The 18,502-nt window shown below is 37.6% G+C and overlaps 1 protein-coding gene across 9 annotated transcripts in view; it reads left to right on the top strand.

The window, feature by feature from the left end:
- Positions 1–18,502, top strand: part of EYA4 (EYA transcriptional coactivator and phosphatase 4) — a 142,169-nt gene that overhangs the window by 89,922 nt on the left and 33,745 nt on the right. For 7 of the 9 annotated variants that reach the window (XM_058419715.1, XM_040060082.2, XM_058419718.1 and 4 more), the window contains 3 exons: positions 6,771–6,895; positions 8,015–8,083; positions 13,349–13,441. In XM_058419715.1, coding sequence (XP_058275698.1) covers positions 6,771–6,895; positions 8,015–8,083; positions 13,349–13,441 — 287 coding nt within the window. The remainder of the gene's footprint in view (positions 1–6,770; positions 6,896–8,014; positions 8,084–13,348; positions 13,442–18,502) is intronic. The other 2 variants (XM_040060085.2, XM_040060083.2) reach the window with 1 other exon arrangement.

Below are 18,502 nucleotides of genomic sequence, written 5' to 3'. Positions count from 1 at the left end.
TCCCTACTTATAGTTTTGCAAAGCTCAACCATGTGATTTTTATTTTTTTTTTTTAATTATTATTTCCTATGTGGTATTCCTTAACATGGTAGAAAAACTTGGATGTTGTAATTCTTTTTTTGGTAAGGTTCCCTATCTTTGATACACTCTGTATGATTGAAATTCGTTGTAGATTGATGGATTTTTTTTTTTTTTTTTTCCCTTTTGGAATATAAATGTAACTTTACTTTTGCCTCTATGCATTGCTTTTTTAATATGGATCTTGACACTGTAGTTACAAACACATAAGAAACAGAAATTATACAGCTATAATACACCTCCTATCCCCAAATAATTGCAAAAAGTTTAGCACTTATTTTCTGTATTGTTAAAAAAAACTGTAATAAAATAAAACTCTGAGGAGGATTTGCTGGTTTTATCAATATAACATTACATTGTTTTACTGCTTCTTAGCACTGTATTGCTTTACAAGTTAAGAAAGGAGGCCTCAAGGAAAGCGGGAAGGAGGTCCAGTACTATTATTTGTTTTTAAATCTGGCAAGCTTCCAGAACTTGTGTGTTGGAGGAGCAGCTTTTTTTGCTATTCTAGGCAATATTGTGCCTAGAATACCAAAAGTTCTGCTATTTTGGCCATCTACTAAGCTAAAAAAGATCTATGTGGGCTTGATGAGCCGGGGAAAACAAGAGGGGTAGTTGTCTCAATGGAACAAATTTATCTCGTATCTTATAAGTTGTGCTCTTCCTTCCTTACTTTTTACAGTGACAAAAAAATGATAAAGGCTGCCATAAACAGTGTAAAAGCACCTGGAAAAGAAAATATTAACTTGCATTTTGGGGTTGATGAGATGATTGGAAATGTTACTCATTTGAGGAGTTTATTTTGGCAGTGTGTTTTGTTGCGCTCTTGGTGGGGATCTTCTGTGGAAAGGTGTTGCTAAGTTTTTTGTTGTGTATACACTTAAACTCATGTCTTTATGTATATTGAGCACCAAAAAATATTATTATAAGATTGGATGTATCTGTGTGTTAGTGTACAGGAATTAGTATACTGTGGCTAGTCTCTCTTTCAGAGCCCTGGCTAGCTTGAGATACTAACCACAATTGGAAGGATTTTTCCTCAGGGCCCCCAAGATCCCAGAGCGGCTGTGAACCTTTTCCTTTAGAGAGGGCAGGCACCTCTCGATGGCAAAGGAAGGGTCTGCACTTGATCCGGGGGAAATCACGGCTTCATTCAGTCTTTCTCCTGTGGTCCTGCCCCTGCAGGGTCAGGACACCAGTCCCTGTCCCCCAGCCAAGAGAGGGATCTGTGTACTTCTCCTGGATTTTATCCAGGGGGAAGGGGCTAGAGGTGGGGACAGGCCACTACCCAATCAGGGATAAGGTGGGAGAGGAACAGAGTTGGATGACATTCCAGTATGGGAGAATGGGCGGGGAAAAGGAGCAGGGGCGAACCTCGGGATGATAAATTTTCCATGGGAACAGGGGAGTACAGAAGAAACCCTTACAAAACTCAGTATAAAAATGAAATACAATATAAACCCAAATAATACACAACAACAGTATACAATTGTATATTCCCTGTATAATCTCTCTCTCTTCATCCTCTTTCTTACTGCCCACTGTAGCCTTTGAAGGGTTGGTCTAGCTTCTTTTTAATTGCATTTTTTACAGTTCTTGTAGGTGCAAGTAAACATGAAAAATATCTGGTCTACCTATTAATGTAATTAAAAAACAAACCCCCAAAACAGTAGAAAAAAAGGCCTTTATAATTGTGGTGTTACGTAAATTATTGATTGTTTTAAACTTTGTTGCGGATTTTATGTAGATTGGACAAATGACATTTGTGTATGTGCATCCATTTTGATTGTTTTTGTCAGAATAAAGGCTTGTATAAGCTAGTTCAGACTGCATATGAAAGAGAGGTGAGCTCATTTGTCCTGTTCAGAACATGGATGAAAGATCTGCCTGAAAAAATTAATGTGGGAAATAGAAAAAAAGTATTAGTCTACTTTTCTCCCAAACAGTGCAGTTGGTCTGAGAGCTGAGCTCATACCAGTAGGAAACAGATTCAGCTGAGTTTGAACAGTTCTGTTTTCCAACTTTCCTATTGCACTAGAAGTTGATTTGAAACAAAGGGAATGTCCCTGTTTGCTCAATTTCAGAACCTCCAGGGTAGCTGATAATTTGAATGGACAAGACTCTAGGTTTTTGTGAGAACATATGGAATGTTTAAGAATAGGTGTTACAACAGGAGGGATACTAGAAAAACGGGGGGAAGCTAACATAATAATAATAATAATAATAATAATAATAATAATAATAATATGCATTTTTGCCTCAGTGAAGTTTAGTGATATTCTGCTGAAGAAATGTATGTGGCAAATTTCCTGACAAATAATTTTAAATACTTTAAAATTTTTTGTAATTATTATTTACAGATTAAGTTATTAAATTTTTTGTAGCCTACATCTAGTCCTTCTTTCAATTGTCCTGTAATTTGGATTTGCATTAAATTCTGCACAAAGGAATTGGTATTTTTAAAGTGTCCTGGTTAGGCTGCGATTTGAAGTAATTTGTTTTCATGTTGGAATATGTATTCTTTCATAAATCTTTGATTAATTATTTCATGCTTTTGATCTTGTTGTTAAAAAAGTTTGAACTGGATTATGAAGCAAAAAGTTTACATTTTAAAACATCTCTTTCAAGAAAATCATGTAAATATATTATACTTGTAGAATTAATAAACAATCAATGGCGTTCCAAGCTGTGGAAGGACCCAACTCTTAGTCCACCTTAATAAGAGTTAAACTGGAAATGTTGATGGATAACATCTAGTTATAGTAACCCAGATTTTCTGAAAAAAAATTTTATCTCTGCTGCAGAAAAACAGTGCACAAATGAATATGTGATTGTAAGGAAGGGTGGGCGGGAAAGAGGAATTTTAAAAACAACTGTAGAAGAAAGGCTTGAGCTTTTTACCTTTGAAACAATACAAGTGAAGTCTATACAGAAATGAAGAGATGTAGTTGTCAAATGGGGCAATTATAATCAGTCCTACTTACACCTTCCTGTGCAAGGTTGGGTTATGGTGCTGGGCTGTGTACTCTGGTGGTCTGGGGTGGGGCACAAGTTCTGTTCATCCACACTTGTAGATATGGGACAGAAGAGGGTGGAATTTATCTCTTTGGATGCTCTTCCTTAATCCACTTCTGAGCATAGGCTAACCCTTGAAAAGATTTAACTTCAAGCTGGGGAACAGAATATTTTCTAATGGGGAAGGCCCAGAATCCCCACACAGACATTTTTTAATTGAAACCTTCTTCATCTGGGTAGGGTTGTCCACAGGTTGGAGTTAAAGCCCACTGAGATTTGTGAGACTGTTCTGTGAAATGGGATGTTTTAGAGACTTTTCCAGTAAGCCTCTGAAATGATCCACTAAGCATGTGCAAATACCAAGTTTCAAAGACTTTAAGCAGAATAAAAGACAAATCTGTCTTGCCAGGTTCCAGGTTTTTGCTCAGAAGCTTGGAATAGTGCAAACTTTCCTCAAACAGTCAAGAGGTAATTAAAACATCTTCTTATCATGCAGTTCATTTCCTGACAAAATGTCTCTTTTTATACAATGTAGAATTTTACTTATTCTAAAAAGCAGTTTGAGACATTGCAGGAGGGGGAAAACTAAAGCTCAGTCTTGTGCCTGGCAGAGAAAAAAAATATGTAAAATAAAATTGTACAGTGTAGTGTTTTAAGCACCTTTAACAATAAACTTTATTCCACCTAAATTGGAACACACTGCATTTACTAGAAAGTAGTCTTTAATAAATAACTGTATAAACTTAGAAGTATTAATTACTCCTTCAGAGATTTCTTTCAAACTTTTTTTTTTTGGTGCAGAACCTGAACCTGCTTCTGATTAAGTCAGGGAAAGCAGGACACTGATAAACATTTAGTTTGACAAAATGAATTCAAGATGTTGGAATTATTTTGTCTGTTTTACAAACCATTTTTCCTGAATCCTCCATTCACTGGAAGATAAGATTTTAGTAAGTCTGTTACATGTTCCTGAGAATTTTTTAGGCTAAAGGTAAACTAAATGCATCCAGAAAAATGAATTGAATTATATGTGTTACACTGAAGGTAACATGTGCACTTCTGTAAATAAATCACATAGGGATATATTAAAGTAATCCCTGTACTTGTTCACACAGGATGGAGCACCTAGGATAATACAATGTATACACATGGTTTTGTGAAACTTTTTATTGGTTTGGATATCCTTTTTATTCTTAATAAACTACCAATAAGTACAAGATGTCTTTTACTCCTGCAGAAAAAATGTCTATTTGTGACGGCACTACTTTTAAAATAATTTTATTTAATTAACTTGCCATGTCTGTGGATGGGATGCCATTTGTTAAAGAAAATAAATTAGGGTGATAAAAATACTTCTCTGCACAGAAGCTTTCATACTTGTTTCGAACAAAAAGTATTAATTTTACAAAATTTGATTGTTTATATTCTTTGCCAAGAAAATGAGAGTTAGTGGATCTAGTTTTCTGATTTAAAAAAAGAGAATCGGATTTGATTAAGAAAACCTGATTCATTTGACTGTGAAAAGTGCTTAAAATGGATATTTCTTTAAAAGACTAAGTAGGTGAACCAGTGACTTTGCTTCTAAAATGCCTCTGAAGTATTTGCATCTGTGGCAATGATATATGCCTGTCTGAAAATAAATTATTGTAACTTTCATGCAAACCAAGGGGAAAAACACACGTGTGAACTTTCTAAGCTGGAACTGCCCATTAGGTATCTGTGTGCTGATCATATTCTACAGGAAATCATGATATTTAAACCTTCCAAGTGAACACGTGGGGAGCATTACACTGTATATGCTATGGAACACACTTTGTTTATTTGTGTAGCATTCTTCTGCTCCCTTAAATACATACAAGATGGAAACTCATAGACTTTTTTTAACCTTTAGCTGCTATACTTGTACAGAAACTGCTAAACAAAACCTGTCAGACTTGTAAACAGCCTGAGTTCATTTTATTTCATCTAACACTGATCACATTTCCAGTAGAGAATAAATATAATGCACTGCTGACAGATGTGTAGAAATGCATATACAGTTAGATGAAGAAATCGGGCTCAGTGCAGTTCAAATCTCAGTTTATGCCTTTGCATTTCCTTGAATGTGGCTGCAAAATTCTAACTTGCTGTGATTGCATGGCCTGCAGCAATACCAGTTTGTTCCCGCTCATCCGGAGCGCTGCTGGGCAGGCTATTCTGCCAGTGGCTTAGCCAGTGCATCTCATTGTTGACTCAGGCATTTACTTGAGTAAATGGGTTTATTTGCTTCTTGTGGCTTCAGGTAAGGTCTTCATTTATTTTCCCAGTTGAGATAACAGTATTTCCTACATTTTCTTGAATATGTTCAAGACATGAAAGCCCTGAAACTCTGCCTTATATTATATTAAACAAATATAATATGAGGGAGTAAATCATCCAGGAGATCAGCAGAATTAGGAGCACAAAAGCCAGATAATTTCATTTTCTGGAGGGGAAAAAAACCTGGATTCAGCCAGATGACCCACATTTGATGGAAAGGTAGTGGGGTTTTTTTTGCTTGATTTTCCACAGAGGGAGGATGTGTGGAGCAGAGAAGATGGGCAGATGAAACTTGAAATAAATTCTTAAGATATTGGGTTTTGCCCTTAACGATTTGCCATTGATTGTCCTGGTCAGAATATGAATGCCTGGGAGCTGTTGTTGTTACTGAACCATTTCAACTGTTCATCTCTTTCCTGGACATCCCAGCCTTCTGCAATGTAATTGGGCTTTTACCTCCTCTGTTAAGACAATCTTTCTGTTGGCCTTTGGAGTGTACATACGGTAAATCGTTCTCTTGTTACAGATGGTCTGGCAACTTTTCTTATATATAGCAAAATTGTTTCTCTGGGGAAAAACAATCTGTGTAATTAATATATAAATGAAGCAAGGAATAGGCGAGCACACACTGCAAATTGGATTGCAATTACCGGTCTAACAAGAAAAGTTCCTTGTCTGCTGTGTCTTTGTCTGAGAAAGGCAGATCTGTTGTCACTGCATGAAAGCCATCTACAGGCCCCCAGTGTAATTGTGAGGCTGGAATTCATTGCAGTCTAAATCCACTTGAAATTTTGCAAGCTTCCCAGAAATTACACAGAAGAAGACAAATATCGAGTGATCCAAGAAGAATATACAGATTTGTAGGAGTGAAGAATTTTCCAGATGTACATGAAAGTTCTATTCATTCACTTGTATGGTCTGTTCCTATAATTTACTGTAGATGCAGTAACTGCTGGTGGTTGGAATACAGATAATGAGAGGCAGAAGTTCCTGTTTCGGCTTTCTCTGTAACGCCTGACTTTTCACCTAATTTCTCTATTTTCTTTTAAGAAATACTGATATACCTGGATTTGTTCATTTATCTCTCCATCTGTCCATCCATATATGAGCACTACCTTATGCACAAACTCTGTGATGTGTTTCAGTGGCAGTTTCATAAGCCTGTGTCACTTCATAATAGCTAAAAGAAAAGTGGTAAATAGTGGCATTGTTTCTGTTTCCTGTTTTCCTAGGTTTGGTAGAAGGCAAAGATGTCAAAGGAACCTGTACTGATTTCTTAATCTGGATGCATTGCAAAAAAAAAAAAGTTATTCTAGAAAAAGCAGATTATTTTAGATAGTATCACAATGGTTTAATACTGTTGCCTTGGTTTTTAACAGGTCTATGGAAATGCAGGATCTAGCCAGCCCTCATAATCTTGTTGGAAGCGGTGATGCACCAGGTAGTTCCAAACTGGATAAATCGAATCTTAGTAGCACATCAGTCACAACAAATGGAACAGGAGGTAAGTATAAGACACAGCTGGCACACAGGAAGTTTTGGCAGGTTTTTATCCATATGCATTTTTACCATAATTTCAAGAATGCCCATACGCCCATTTATAAATCTAGCTAGAATTATGAAAAATTGGCATCATACAAATGTAAATTTCTAATTCCAACATCACTTCTTTGATTTTTACCAACTACAGTAAGAGGCAGAACTGAAACAAGGTGCGAAGATGAAGTAAGGGAAGTTTTTGAGTGGTTGATTTGAACAGTGTTAAATGTTTGCTTATTCCTGTTGGTAACTTACAAAATAAATTGTATTTTCTGTGTCCTACTTCCTTGATGATTAATAATTTACCCTTATACCCTGAGTTACATGCATTCGTGTTAAATTAAAATCATTATCAAGAGAAGTGCATCAAAATTAGACTTAGGTAATTTTTTTTTTTTTCTCTGATGAATTTCATTTCTTGGGAATTAATAAAAGTTTGTAAAAAAGAGGATGTTGAATTATCCTCAGCAGTAGCTGGTCATTGCTGCTACAGGTGACAGCACTGCCATGCAACTGCAACACAGATCTTCCAATGCTTTCAGATCACCAATTCTGCCGTAGCAGTGGGAGGCAGGGTGCCACATTCTGAGGTGCAGTCCATGAAAGTGACACCATGGATATGAGTCAAACTAGAGTTTCTTTTTTAGAGTTTATACATTCCTGTCTATTTTAACAGTTGGTACTAAGAAAAAAATTTTTGGTTTGTTCTTTCTGGCTACAAGGTAGAGCATTTTATTCACTTACTCTATTTAAATAAAAATCTGTCAATGTCAATAAAAAGTGTCTGGATGTGCCTGGGAGGGTAACAGCTCTGCAAAGAAGGGCTAAACCATATTTTTAAACAAAATCCTTATTCCAGCATAAAGAGAAGAGAAAACTTCAAGTATGCTATTAAAGAACACTGGATGCCTCTATATTATACAATGTGCATAAATAAACCAGTTATAATAATATCCATAAAACCAATACAGTTCCATTAAAAGGTTTGACTTGAAGTGCCAAAACACTGATCTGCCTTGAAGACTGTTCATTTACACTGAACAGACATTAGGAGAATGAACTGTTGTACCGTTCCTGTTCTCAGGAGACAACATGACTGTGTTAAATACTGCAGACTGGTTGCTGAGTTGCAGTACTCCCTCCTCTGCAACAAGTATGAGAGACCCTGGTACAGTGCATGTGTGTGTGGTGTGTCTTCATGACTGCTGTGTGACATCTCCCTCCGTTTGCTCCGGTCTTTCCTTTCCTGCAGTTTGAAAGTTCTCATGGGGTTCCCCCTCACACTGAGCATTTTTTTCCTACCCTTTCTCAAAGGCTTTTCCCACAGCCAGAGAACTGTTAGGAAGTTGGAACAAGAAGTTGTCTTACAATGCTTTGAAAGTCATTTGATGAGCAAGGAGAATTTAACCCGCTTATAATTAGCTTAGCTGTCTACATGCTCTGAGTGACTGGGATTGTCTCATGGTGTTCAGCATTGCTGGGAATTGCCAGTAGTCAGCATTGGTGGAAATCAGACTGATGGAATTTTGACAGAATGCCCATTTGCTTTTCTTTTGCTTTTAAGTAGAGCACTGCATGATTACCTGAGCACAAGTCAAAGTTGACAGTGTTGTTCTTACTCCTGCTAAGACTTTCATTATTAATCAAAGCTTATGTCTAATGTGCTGCCACATGTAACTTGCCACTTTACAAAATTTTGGCCAAATTTTCCAAGCTGTTGTGTTCATTTATGAGTTTCCTGACGTGTATTATTAATTGTCATAAATTGTAAGGATTAATAATAACTCTATACGTGACATTGTTGTAGTACATATGGGATTGATCATAGGTGTAAACATGCATCACCATGTTTCTCTGCAAGTCATTTGCAAAGGTGCTTATGTTGTGCAGGTTTGCACTAAAGTTAGGAAGAGTTCAACAACTTGCCCTTTTAAAAATTCCCTCAGAATTAGCTTGCCATTTGTAAAACAAAACAAAACAAAAAAACCCACAGCAACATCCACAACAACAAAAAAGGTGAAAATAAAAGTTGACGAGCACAAAAAATTGTTTGCACTAGAATAATTACAAGATTTTAAGTTTAAGGAGGACTGAGATGAAGAGGTGGTCTGTCACCTCATGTAGCTGTTCAGCATGTGCAGGTAAATGTGGAAGGTAACAATTTAAGTACTAATTATTAGTAGTGAGGAAATACAGTGTGTTACTTGTATTAACTCTGATTTTCCATAGGCAGTAGAATGTTTGCAGTTGTACTTCTCATTGAGTAGATTCCCAGGAAATCTCTTAAGGCTTGCTAAAAGAGAGAGGAAAATCATTCCTATGACAAGCTGTGTGGTTTATTGTTTTACATGAGGTTTTAAAATCAGATTTGTTTCCTCTAACTTCTGTTGCACTTGCTTGTCCTCCTTCATGCGTAGTATTAGCACATCTTGCCTCTAAAACTCTGCATTCATTTTCTGTCATTAACACAGAGAAATGATTCAGAAAAAATTTAAAAAGGGACAGCAGAGTAGCAGTCATTTTGATCTGCTAAGTCCTTTCATCAAGGTATATTGGAGAAGCTGTTGCTTGTTGGGAGCTGTATTCTGAGTTAGCTTTAAAATAATGAAGTTTGGATGAGATCCCTGGAGGTCACTTGGGCCAAGCGCTGCTCAGAGCAGAGCCAACTTCGCTGTTAGATCATGTCACTGAAGGCAGCACTGAATTTTCCTCCTACATCTAATTGGATTTTTCCCTTAGAGCAGCTTGCATCTATTCCCACCTTTTTGTTTCCTGGGGCACCTTTTGAGGTGAGTGTGCCTCTGTTCTTTGTCATCTTTGCACCTTCCAATTAGATAGCTGCAGGCAGCAATTAGTTCTCCTCTGGCCTCCTCCTCCTAGGACAGAGCAAGCCCAGCTTCTTGTGTCTCCTTGTACATCATGTGTCCCAGCACCTCATGATTTGGTAGCTCTACTCTGTCACCGTGTTGTCATGGTCTGAGACTAGCTGGAAACAAAGCAGCAAACAGCTGCTTGCTCTGTCCCAGCTGAGAGCAGAACACGGGCAGTCTTCACTGTTAGCAGCACTCAAATGCATTTCCAGTTAGAGATTTCTTTTCATTTTATTTTCACTCTTTCAATACATTAAACAAACAAAACAAAAACCAAACAAACAAACAAACAAAACAACAACAACAACAAAACCAACAGCACCACCACCAACAGCAAAAACCAAAAAAAATTAGTTCTATTGAGCTGGTGTTAGAATATTTGTTTTTTCCTAAGTTAGCTTTGTGCCTTTTCCCTCTTTATTTAATGAGATACAACATAAAGAAAAATAGGTCATAGTCAAAATCGCTAGCTACACTGAGGAAGAATCTTGATTAATTCTTTACTGTCATAAAATCTGATTGCAAAAAAGTAGAACTGTTTAAAATCAAGCAGATATAAAACCACTTTCTATAGGTATTTTGCAACAAAACTCAGTGCCAATATAATATTTTTCCTCAAGTACGGGAGAGAGTTTCTTTTGTTTTAGATTATTTGCTTGACAGGGAAAGAAAAAAGAAGTTGTCGATTTGTGCTGATGGCAGTGCAGTGCAGCTGGCATTAACCAGAACTAGATACAATTCTAAAGTAAACAGTTCAATCCATGACTGAAGTTTTTGTTAAATATTACTGTCTTCTTGGATGCAATACTGAACATTTGTAGCTCACCATGGATAGTAGTGAAATACCTTCTTGAACAGAAAGAGATAAAGCTACAAAAAAGTACTTTTTTCATGTAGATAGATGCCCGGACTTGGCAGAACTACATAGAGGCATCTATATGTAGTAATCAAGAGGCATCTATATGCAGTAATTACATTAGTAATTAATTTATATACTTTTGATACTTCAGGCAACAATACATGTTCCACATGGCTGAGAGGTTTAGTGGAGGCTGTCATTTTGTGATAGATGACTCTTGAACTTTTTCTTGATATGTGTTTTATTGATATGATGTAAATAAAATCACATCCTTCTCAAATAATTATAGAAATGGAAATGACTGATTACTCTATTACTCTTAAGAATTACATTTTTTCATTTTGGGTTGTTTTTGTTGCAACTTTTTTTTTCTTTTTTTTTTTTTTTAATGAAAAGATAATAGCTAGCAAAATGAGGAGTGCACTACAGCTTGAAAAAAATGTAGCTAAAATTCTTCCCTAATGATTCCATATTGAGTTAATATCCTGCTGCTTGCAGGGAGGCTGTTTGGACACGGTAGTTTTATGAAAGAGAAACAGTAATGAAAAGAAGTTTGCATTCAAAAGACACACATTCAAAAATTTGTTACTCTCAGACAGTAAATGGAAAGATACAACTGTATGGCTGAAACCAGAAGGTACTACTTGGTTTTTTGGCACTGGCGCACCACTAATGCTACAGGGCACTCTCCCAGTCACAGTGACAAATCCATCCCAATTTCTCCTGCTTGATCCAAACAGGTGTCCCTCTGAATTCAGTGCAGATCACCTGTACAGTTGTAGACATCAGCAGCATCCCATGTGACTTCCTGAAGTAAGGTCCATTAGGCAGTGTGACTGGAAATGGGATGTGATTTTGTAGGAGAGGTAACTCACACAAGGCTTGTCACAGGCAGTTTACTGTTAGCTGTGCAATTTCTGATGAACAACTCACGGACACAGGAAAGAATAGCAGAATGCTATTGTTATTGCTTGGCTGCATCAAGGGAAATAAAGGTTGGATATTTGGAAAAAGTCATGAAAGAATAATAAAGTACTGGAGTGGTCTGCCCAGGGAGGTGGTGGAGTCACCATCCCTGGATGTGTTTAAAACAATGGATGTGGCACTCGGTGCCATGGTTTAGTTGAGGTGTTAGGGCATGGGTTGGACTTAAAGATCTTAAAGGTCTCTTCCAACCTAGTGATTTTGTGATTCTGTAATGGGTCTGTAGATGTTAATTCTAGACATTTTTCCCATGAAGAGACTTTATTTAGCTCATGCACTGCCTTTTGCGCTGCAGACTGTATGAGGGATAGTGAACTAGAGGGCAGCTCAGGCCTTACTTGGACTGAATCAGCCTCTGGAAGTACCTCTCTGTCTAAGCTAAGCATAAAGGGAAATAATAGGCACCTTTTATACGCTTGATTTATGTGACTTGAATCTGATCCGCAGTATTTAAATACATTGCCAGCTCAGAACATGAAATGCCCTCCTTTCCCATACTGTTGCCAGTGCAGTCAAACGTGGACGCAGTGATGCTGACAGATGAGAGCTTTGGGCAGCTTAGCTGAGGCCTCTCAGAGGCGTCAGGTAACCAGCTGGCAAAGAGCGCCTTTCCTTGGTGTATGTTAGACCTGCTGGGGGCCTCTGCCAGGCTTGGTGTCACAGCAGAGGCTTCTCCACAAAGCCCAGGCTGTGCCCTCGGAATTCGGATACCTGGCATGCAGCTGTGGTAGTTGCTTGTGCAGTTCTTCATTGCCTCTTCACTCTGTGCGCCTGGGCACCAATCTGTGATACCCATAAGCGTGTGATGAATGTCCGTGCCCAACCCTAACTGACCTTCAGGAAGAAATTGCGTTCATATGTTGAGATTTCCACATTTGCCAGTCAGACAGCTGATAGGAGCTGCAGTGTATTCTCTGCTGCTGTTTCTTACCACATCAATTGGATGAGTGGTTCCCAAATTCCATTACAAAAGTCCATGCCAAATGTTCTGTCCGGATAAAATTACAAAATCTGTGTTGCCTCTGCGGTGCTTTTTCTGCTTTCAGTTACAGCTTGGATGGTAAGACTGCATGATGATCCCTAAGAAATAAATTTGAGTTTAGGGTAGACTAAAGAGTTTGGTAACCTCTGAGTAAGAAACTGACTTATCATTTGTGTCCTTCTCTAGTTCTCTGGCTTTTTTTTTTCCTTTCAAATTTCTCTCTTCATCTATGGAAAATTGCTTGCTGGTGACTCAGCTCAAAAAGGCCCCCACAGACTCTGTAAAAGGGGAAAGGGAAAGGCAACATGCTGGCACTGTGAAAGTAATTTGCTTCTATATTAGCATGAAACTATACTATAATTGTTTTACTTGTCAGGCAAAACTATTTTTGTTATGTGCTACATCCCTTGACAGCTAATATTTCCTTCCTCCTTGCTACTCTTAGGGAATTGTTAGGATCAATTAGATTTGGGTTGAAATCTCCCCAGCAGATATTCCAGTTGCTAAAACCAATAGCTGAATGAATGCACAGATGCAGAACTGTGTAGATAAATGGGCATTCCTGTCAGATTCCTGTCGGTTGTCTCAGTGTGGTGCTGGAGTGAAGGTTGAAGCTGCTGCACGTGTGCTTGTTTGAGCTGGACTACCGCTGGTGAGACTGGCATGAGGAGTCCAGTACAAATCTAGAAGTAAAATCTCATGTCTACTTATTCTTCTATGTAGTGTCTCTTCTTGCAGTCAAAACAGAACCCATGAACAACAGTGAAACAGCAACAACAACTGGAGATGCATCGCTTGACACTTTTACTGGGTCAGGTAAAGCCATAATAAAATGATGTTTTGCTAGATGCACATTAATGCAGCATTTAATAACCCTCACTAATGAACATTTCCAATCTTTACAAAGCTACTATAAAAGATTATAGTTTCTTATACCTAATAATAATAATAATAATTGTAGAAATAATAATAGCTTTTTCATTTTTGTAAATGCAACTCAGCAATTTACATACTTAAAGAATGCCTAATAATGATGCTTAAGACCAGTGCTGTTTGCAAAAGTCTCAAAATAATGCTGTTATTATGGTACTGCAGATCTTTTTACTCAACATTAGTTTTGTATATTAGAAAAAAAAAAAAGGGGGGGGGGGGGATTGTATTTGCATCAGCCATATTAATTTGAACAATTTTAAATCTTAAGGTTTACACTTCAGTGCTAATCCTTTTACCCCTATTAGCAGTGGGTTAGTTTAAACACTGACCAGATTGCCGTGTTAGTCTCTTTCCACTGAGATGAGCTACTTTCTTTCCAAGAAAATAGTTTTACTTTAAATAATCATAGGCTTCAATTGCTTCTCAAAAAAATTAAACAAACTGTGGTTTAAGTAGATCCCTATAAATTATTAAAATGTGATGAACTGTGGAAAAGTACAGATGATCAGCCTTCTAATCATTAAGTTGAATTCTGCTAATAGTAATATTAAAAAGGAGATGAGGGAGAATACGTTTTGCAAATACCTGTTCAGTAATGTCCTGGCTGAAATGTCACCAAAGTCACAAATCACCACTCCACACTGATGCTTCTACTTTGGTAGACTTAGGTAGTCAAGCCCTATTTAAAATATTCTGGAAATCACAGTTTTTCTGTGTAATTAATTTTTTTAAATCAGGTTTTGGAATTGTCTTTTAGCCATCAGTTAAACCCAAAAATTGGTTATTCAGAAAAGTATTTATAATTAAATTAAGGCCTAAAGGATTTAAGAAGGCCTTAATTTAAGGCCTATTTTGTGAGACTTTTGTGAATTTTTACTATTTCTGATTAGAAAAATGAAAATGTCCTCATTATAATTATACTGAAAGGAACCTCAGCTTTAAGGCTAAAATGTTCCTTAAAAAATTAAATAGCCTGGGCTGAAATTTAGCTTTTCTTTTTCACTCTGTTTTTACTCAGTGCTAAAATTTTATTAGTAATGATTACAAATCCTAAAATATCCAACTCTATATGTGATTTTTTTCACTGTTGGTGAAGTTTTATCAACTTCTACCATGTATTTAAGGCAGCTAAGTTGTGTTCTCTGGCTAAGGCAACATTGGACTGCCAAGAATTGCAGCCTTTAGCTCAGGTTTAGATAACTAAGTAACAGCTTGATTTCCCCAGGTGCCACTCACCCCTCAGCTTCCACTGACTTCAAAAGAAGTCTTGAGATCTCTACACTTTGGATGTTTAGAAAGTTGGTGCCTAAAAAAAAAAAAAAAAAAAAAAATTAAAAAGGGAGGAATTTGAGCCTTGCACAGTCCTTTTTTGCCTGTTAGCCACCTGCATACTCAAAAGAAATATGAGCCTGATTCTCAATTTAGTGCACAAACTCAAGCATTAAATGAGTACAGTCATTCTCAGTGGGAAATCAATAGTCTGCCTGTCTGAGTGATGTGCAGCCTTCATCATCAGAGCGAGACGCTGAGCTGCCCTGATAACGGACTCAGCATTTCATAAAAATTGAACATGCTACTTTTGCATTTGCCTTTTACTTGTACTCCCAAATCAGACAATTTTTTTTTTTTTTGCTCTAATTTTATGAGAGAAGTGCTAAAGAGCAGTAAAAACTCAGCAAAAACCAGGATTTCTCTGAGGTTTTAGCCTAACTGGTTAGTTGGGAAGTTTAGTGGGTTGCCTAAGACAGTAAATGCTGAGTAGTAGACAGATGTCATTTCAAACAAGCCACCTGCGACTGAAAAAATGTGTAGCGAAGCCCAACACTGAACAGTTTGTTTTTTCCTGAGAATGAGGGTCATACTTATGTTACTCCCAGCTATGGCAAAGTCATGATAACAGCACTTCTCTCTATTCATGAAAAGAGACATGGGTGAAAAGAGAACTCCTGATGCTAAGATGCATTTGAGAGTTTGCCGTACAGAAATCCTCTCCTTTAAACACTCTACCCATTAAAATTGATTTCCCTGCTGCAAGGGCAGTCAAAACACATGACCTGTCCTGGAACTGAGCAGAAGGCTCAACAAACCCTGTGGGGTGTAAAGCAGTAGTCTCTGTCCCTAATGACCAGATGTAAGTAATGGTCAAACAGATTGTGTGAGGTACAGGGCAGGAGAGACAGATTAGACTTCACAGAAAACTGTGATTCTGCAAACCACTGATTGAAAAGCTGAAAAGATAAAGCACGTAGATCTCTTGAATTTAGAGTGACAGCTCCTCTGGTGGCCTTGCCCTGGCTACTGGGGTTGGCAAGGTCCTGTTCAGGGCTGCAGCCCACGTGCTGCTGCTCGTGCTCAGGGCCCCGGTTCCCCTGTGCCGTGGAGCTGCCCCAGGAGAGCCTGAGCCTCTGGGTGAGCCATGTGAGCTCGTGGGTGAGCCAGGCGAGGAGTCACGTTGTGCACCCTCTTCCTCCTCCTCTTCTTCAAAGAGGAACAGGTGGTCATTAGTGTGCTCAGTCTGCAGCCCTGTGATTCTGCAGCATACTCCCACTGGGGTGAGCTTTCACAGGCCTGGGAGAGGTGCACAGCCCTTAACTGAGATTTTCATCCACTGTGAATTTGCTGCAGCTGCTGTACTGTGATACTGTGTATATATTGCTTACAATGGTGGATTAATGTGAGAACTGTTTTATCATTTTGGTTGAGTGGAGAGAGAGGTATTTGATCTTCTCATCATTTTTACTTGGTATTTATTATGCACAGAATATAGAATACAGTTTGTAGATATAGAAAACAATTTCTGAAGGCTATAAAGGTGAACTTAGGGAATGTCACTGCCGTTTAACCTACATTTGGTTCCCTTATGCATAGATGTTGTGATGTTACTTAAATGAGGTCCTTTAACCTAATTTTTTTGCACAGCATTTTCCAGATGTGTAATGAAAAAATACAAAACTCCAGCCCCTATTAATATACTGAACCCAACACATACTATTAAAACAGTTAATGGTCGTTTGAATCCCCCACAACCACAGCTAAGATAGTAACTCTGTCTGAGAGCTGGCTGTCAGCTTGCCGCCTCTGTGAAACAACATTAATGGGGACTGGAGAGATCAAGGGTCTTATACTTGCCCTGAAGGGAATTCCTCTGGTTATTTCAAGGAGTGAAGTCTTAGGAATATTTGAGTTTTTCAGAGAATAATAAATTTGGTTTTTTGTTTTTTAACATAAGCAACACAAAAGAGCATTTAGCCCCATTCATACAATGCCTATATAAAGTGCCACGAAACCCACAGCAACCTGCCTCCACCATCTGCTCCGCTGCCAGCGGTCCTCAGAGAAGGGAGATGTTAGGAGGCTGTCCAGCAGCCAAAGCTGTTAAAGTTTGATAATCCTTAGAATTAACATCTGTGAGATAGATACAGGTGTGGTCCACAGGTTCCACTCAGTCATAATCTTTTCTTACGATAGGCCTTACAGCCTGTGTTTCTCAAACATCTCACAGTCTAAAATGTAGTGGACAAATTACAGGGACAAGCTACAGAGAAACAGTGAAAAGAACAGATTTTTTTAGTCTTGCCTCGTTTGCTTCCTTACGACTGGTAATATCATCAGGGAAAATTGGGGATAAAAACAAGGAAATTTAAAACCAGATGCATTCCAAAAGTATTTTATTTTCTTGTCTGGATTTTAAAAATAAGGTATATGCAGAATGAATGAAAAGGCGGGCAGGACAGGTTTTGCTGAAAAATATTATGTTTTGTTAGGTCAAGTGATTTAAATGAATAGTAATTAATATTTTTGTAGTTTAGGTAAATTGAAGTGGCACAGTGAATGTGCTTTAACCAAATTGATTAATTGATTGAGCTCTCATCCAGCAAATGCTCAGACAAAAAGTGAAGCAGTATGGCAAAAATGATCCAATAAGCTGATAATGGATCACAAAAGTTCCTTGCCCTAAGAACCACCAAGGTCACTCTGCTGCTATTGCTTGTCTTTAGAAAGGTCACAGAGCTACAACAGGGAGGACTAATTACTCATCAAGCCTTAAATAACCAAAAGAATTCTTTAGAGTTCTATGAACCAGTTATGTTGATAGAAACAGCTTCAGATTTGTCTAACTCTGGGAATAGCTGCCTTCACATGTAGTGGATTTCTCTGTGGGTTGAGCCTAAACCACTGAAAGGCGTTCTCAAAAAAGCCCTCAAAAACAATATCCACACAAAATGAAATTTAGCAGATTTCCATCATAGGCAAACCTTCAATATCTATTCAAACAGTAGCTCTTTTATGAAATCTAATGGTGCATATTTTAAAAGTTATTATCCAATTCTTCTTTACTCTCAAGCCATATTTAACTGCACATTTTAAAAATAAGTTAATTGATTTTCTTCTACTGTATTTTCCTTTAAAGTCCTACACATTCTAAATGCATTTAAACTACCTTTAAAAATATGAAGTTCTGTGTATGTTCAAAGCAATAGATCTGAGAGACGTTAATTAGGGCTGGATGTAGAAATGTATCATGTTTCGTAAAATAGTTAGGAACCTAAACCTATTTGTCACTTATAAAATTCTGAATGTTCATTTCTACTACCATTATGAATAACTCAGGAAGAGGGTACACTTTGAAGTACAACTATGATTGATTAGACTAAAGAAATTCCAGTGCTTCATTGTGTACTACTTTAATCTTTTGAAAAGTGAATGAACAGCAGATGGCCTAATAAAGACACTCTGTATGTTTGCCCAGTATGGATTTGCTCTGAAGGGATTGGTTCAACACTTTAGAGTACATATATTTGGAATACATCTGTCTTAGTCAAGACAGATGGCTAAAGGAAAGGGAAACTTCCAAACACTTGGAATTAATCCAGTGTGAGAGCTGCTTCTGGATGAAATTTTAATGGGTTATGACTATTGTTCTGCTAGCTTTCTTGGAAGAAT

Source organism: Hirundo rustica, chromosome 3 (assembly GCF_015227805.2).
Source record: "Hirundo rustica isolate bHirRus1 chromosome 3, bHirRus1.pri.v3, whole genome shotgun sequence".
Taxonomy (NCBI): domain Eukaryota; kingdom Metazoa; phylum Chordata; class Aves; order Passeriformes; family Hirundinidae; genus Hirundo; species Hirundo rustica.
Note: the sequence above shows the minus strand (reverse complement) of the source record. Positions and strands in the feature narration are given on the sequence as shown.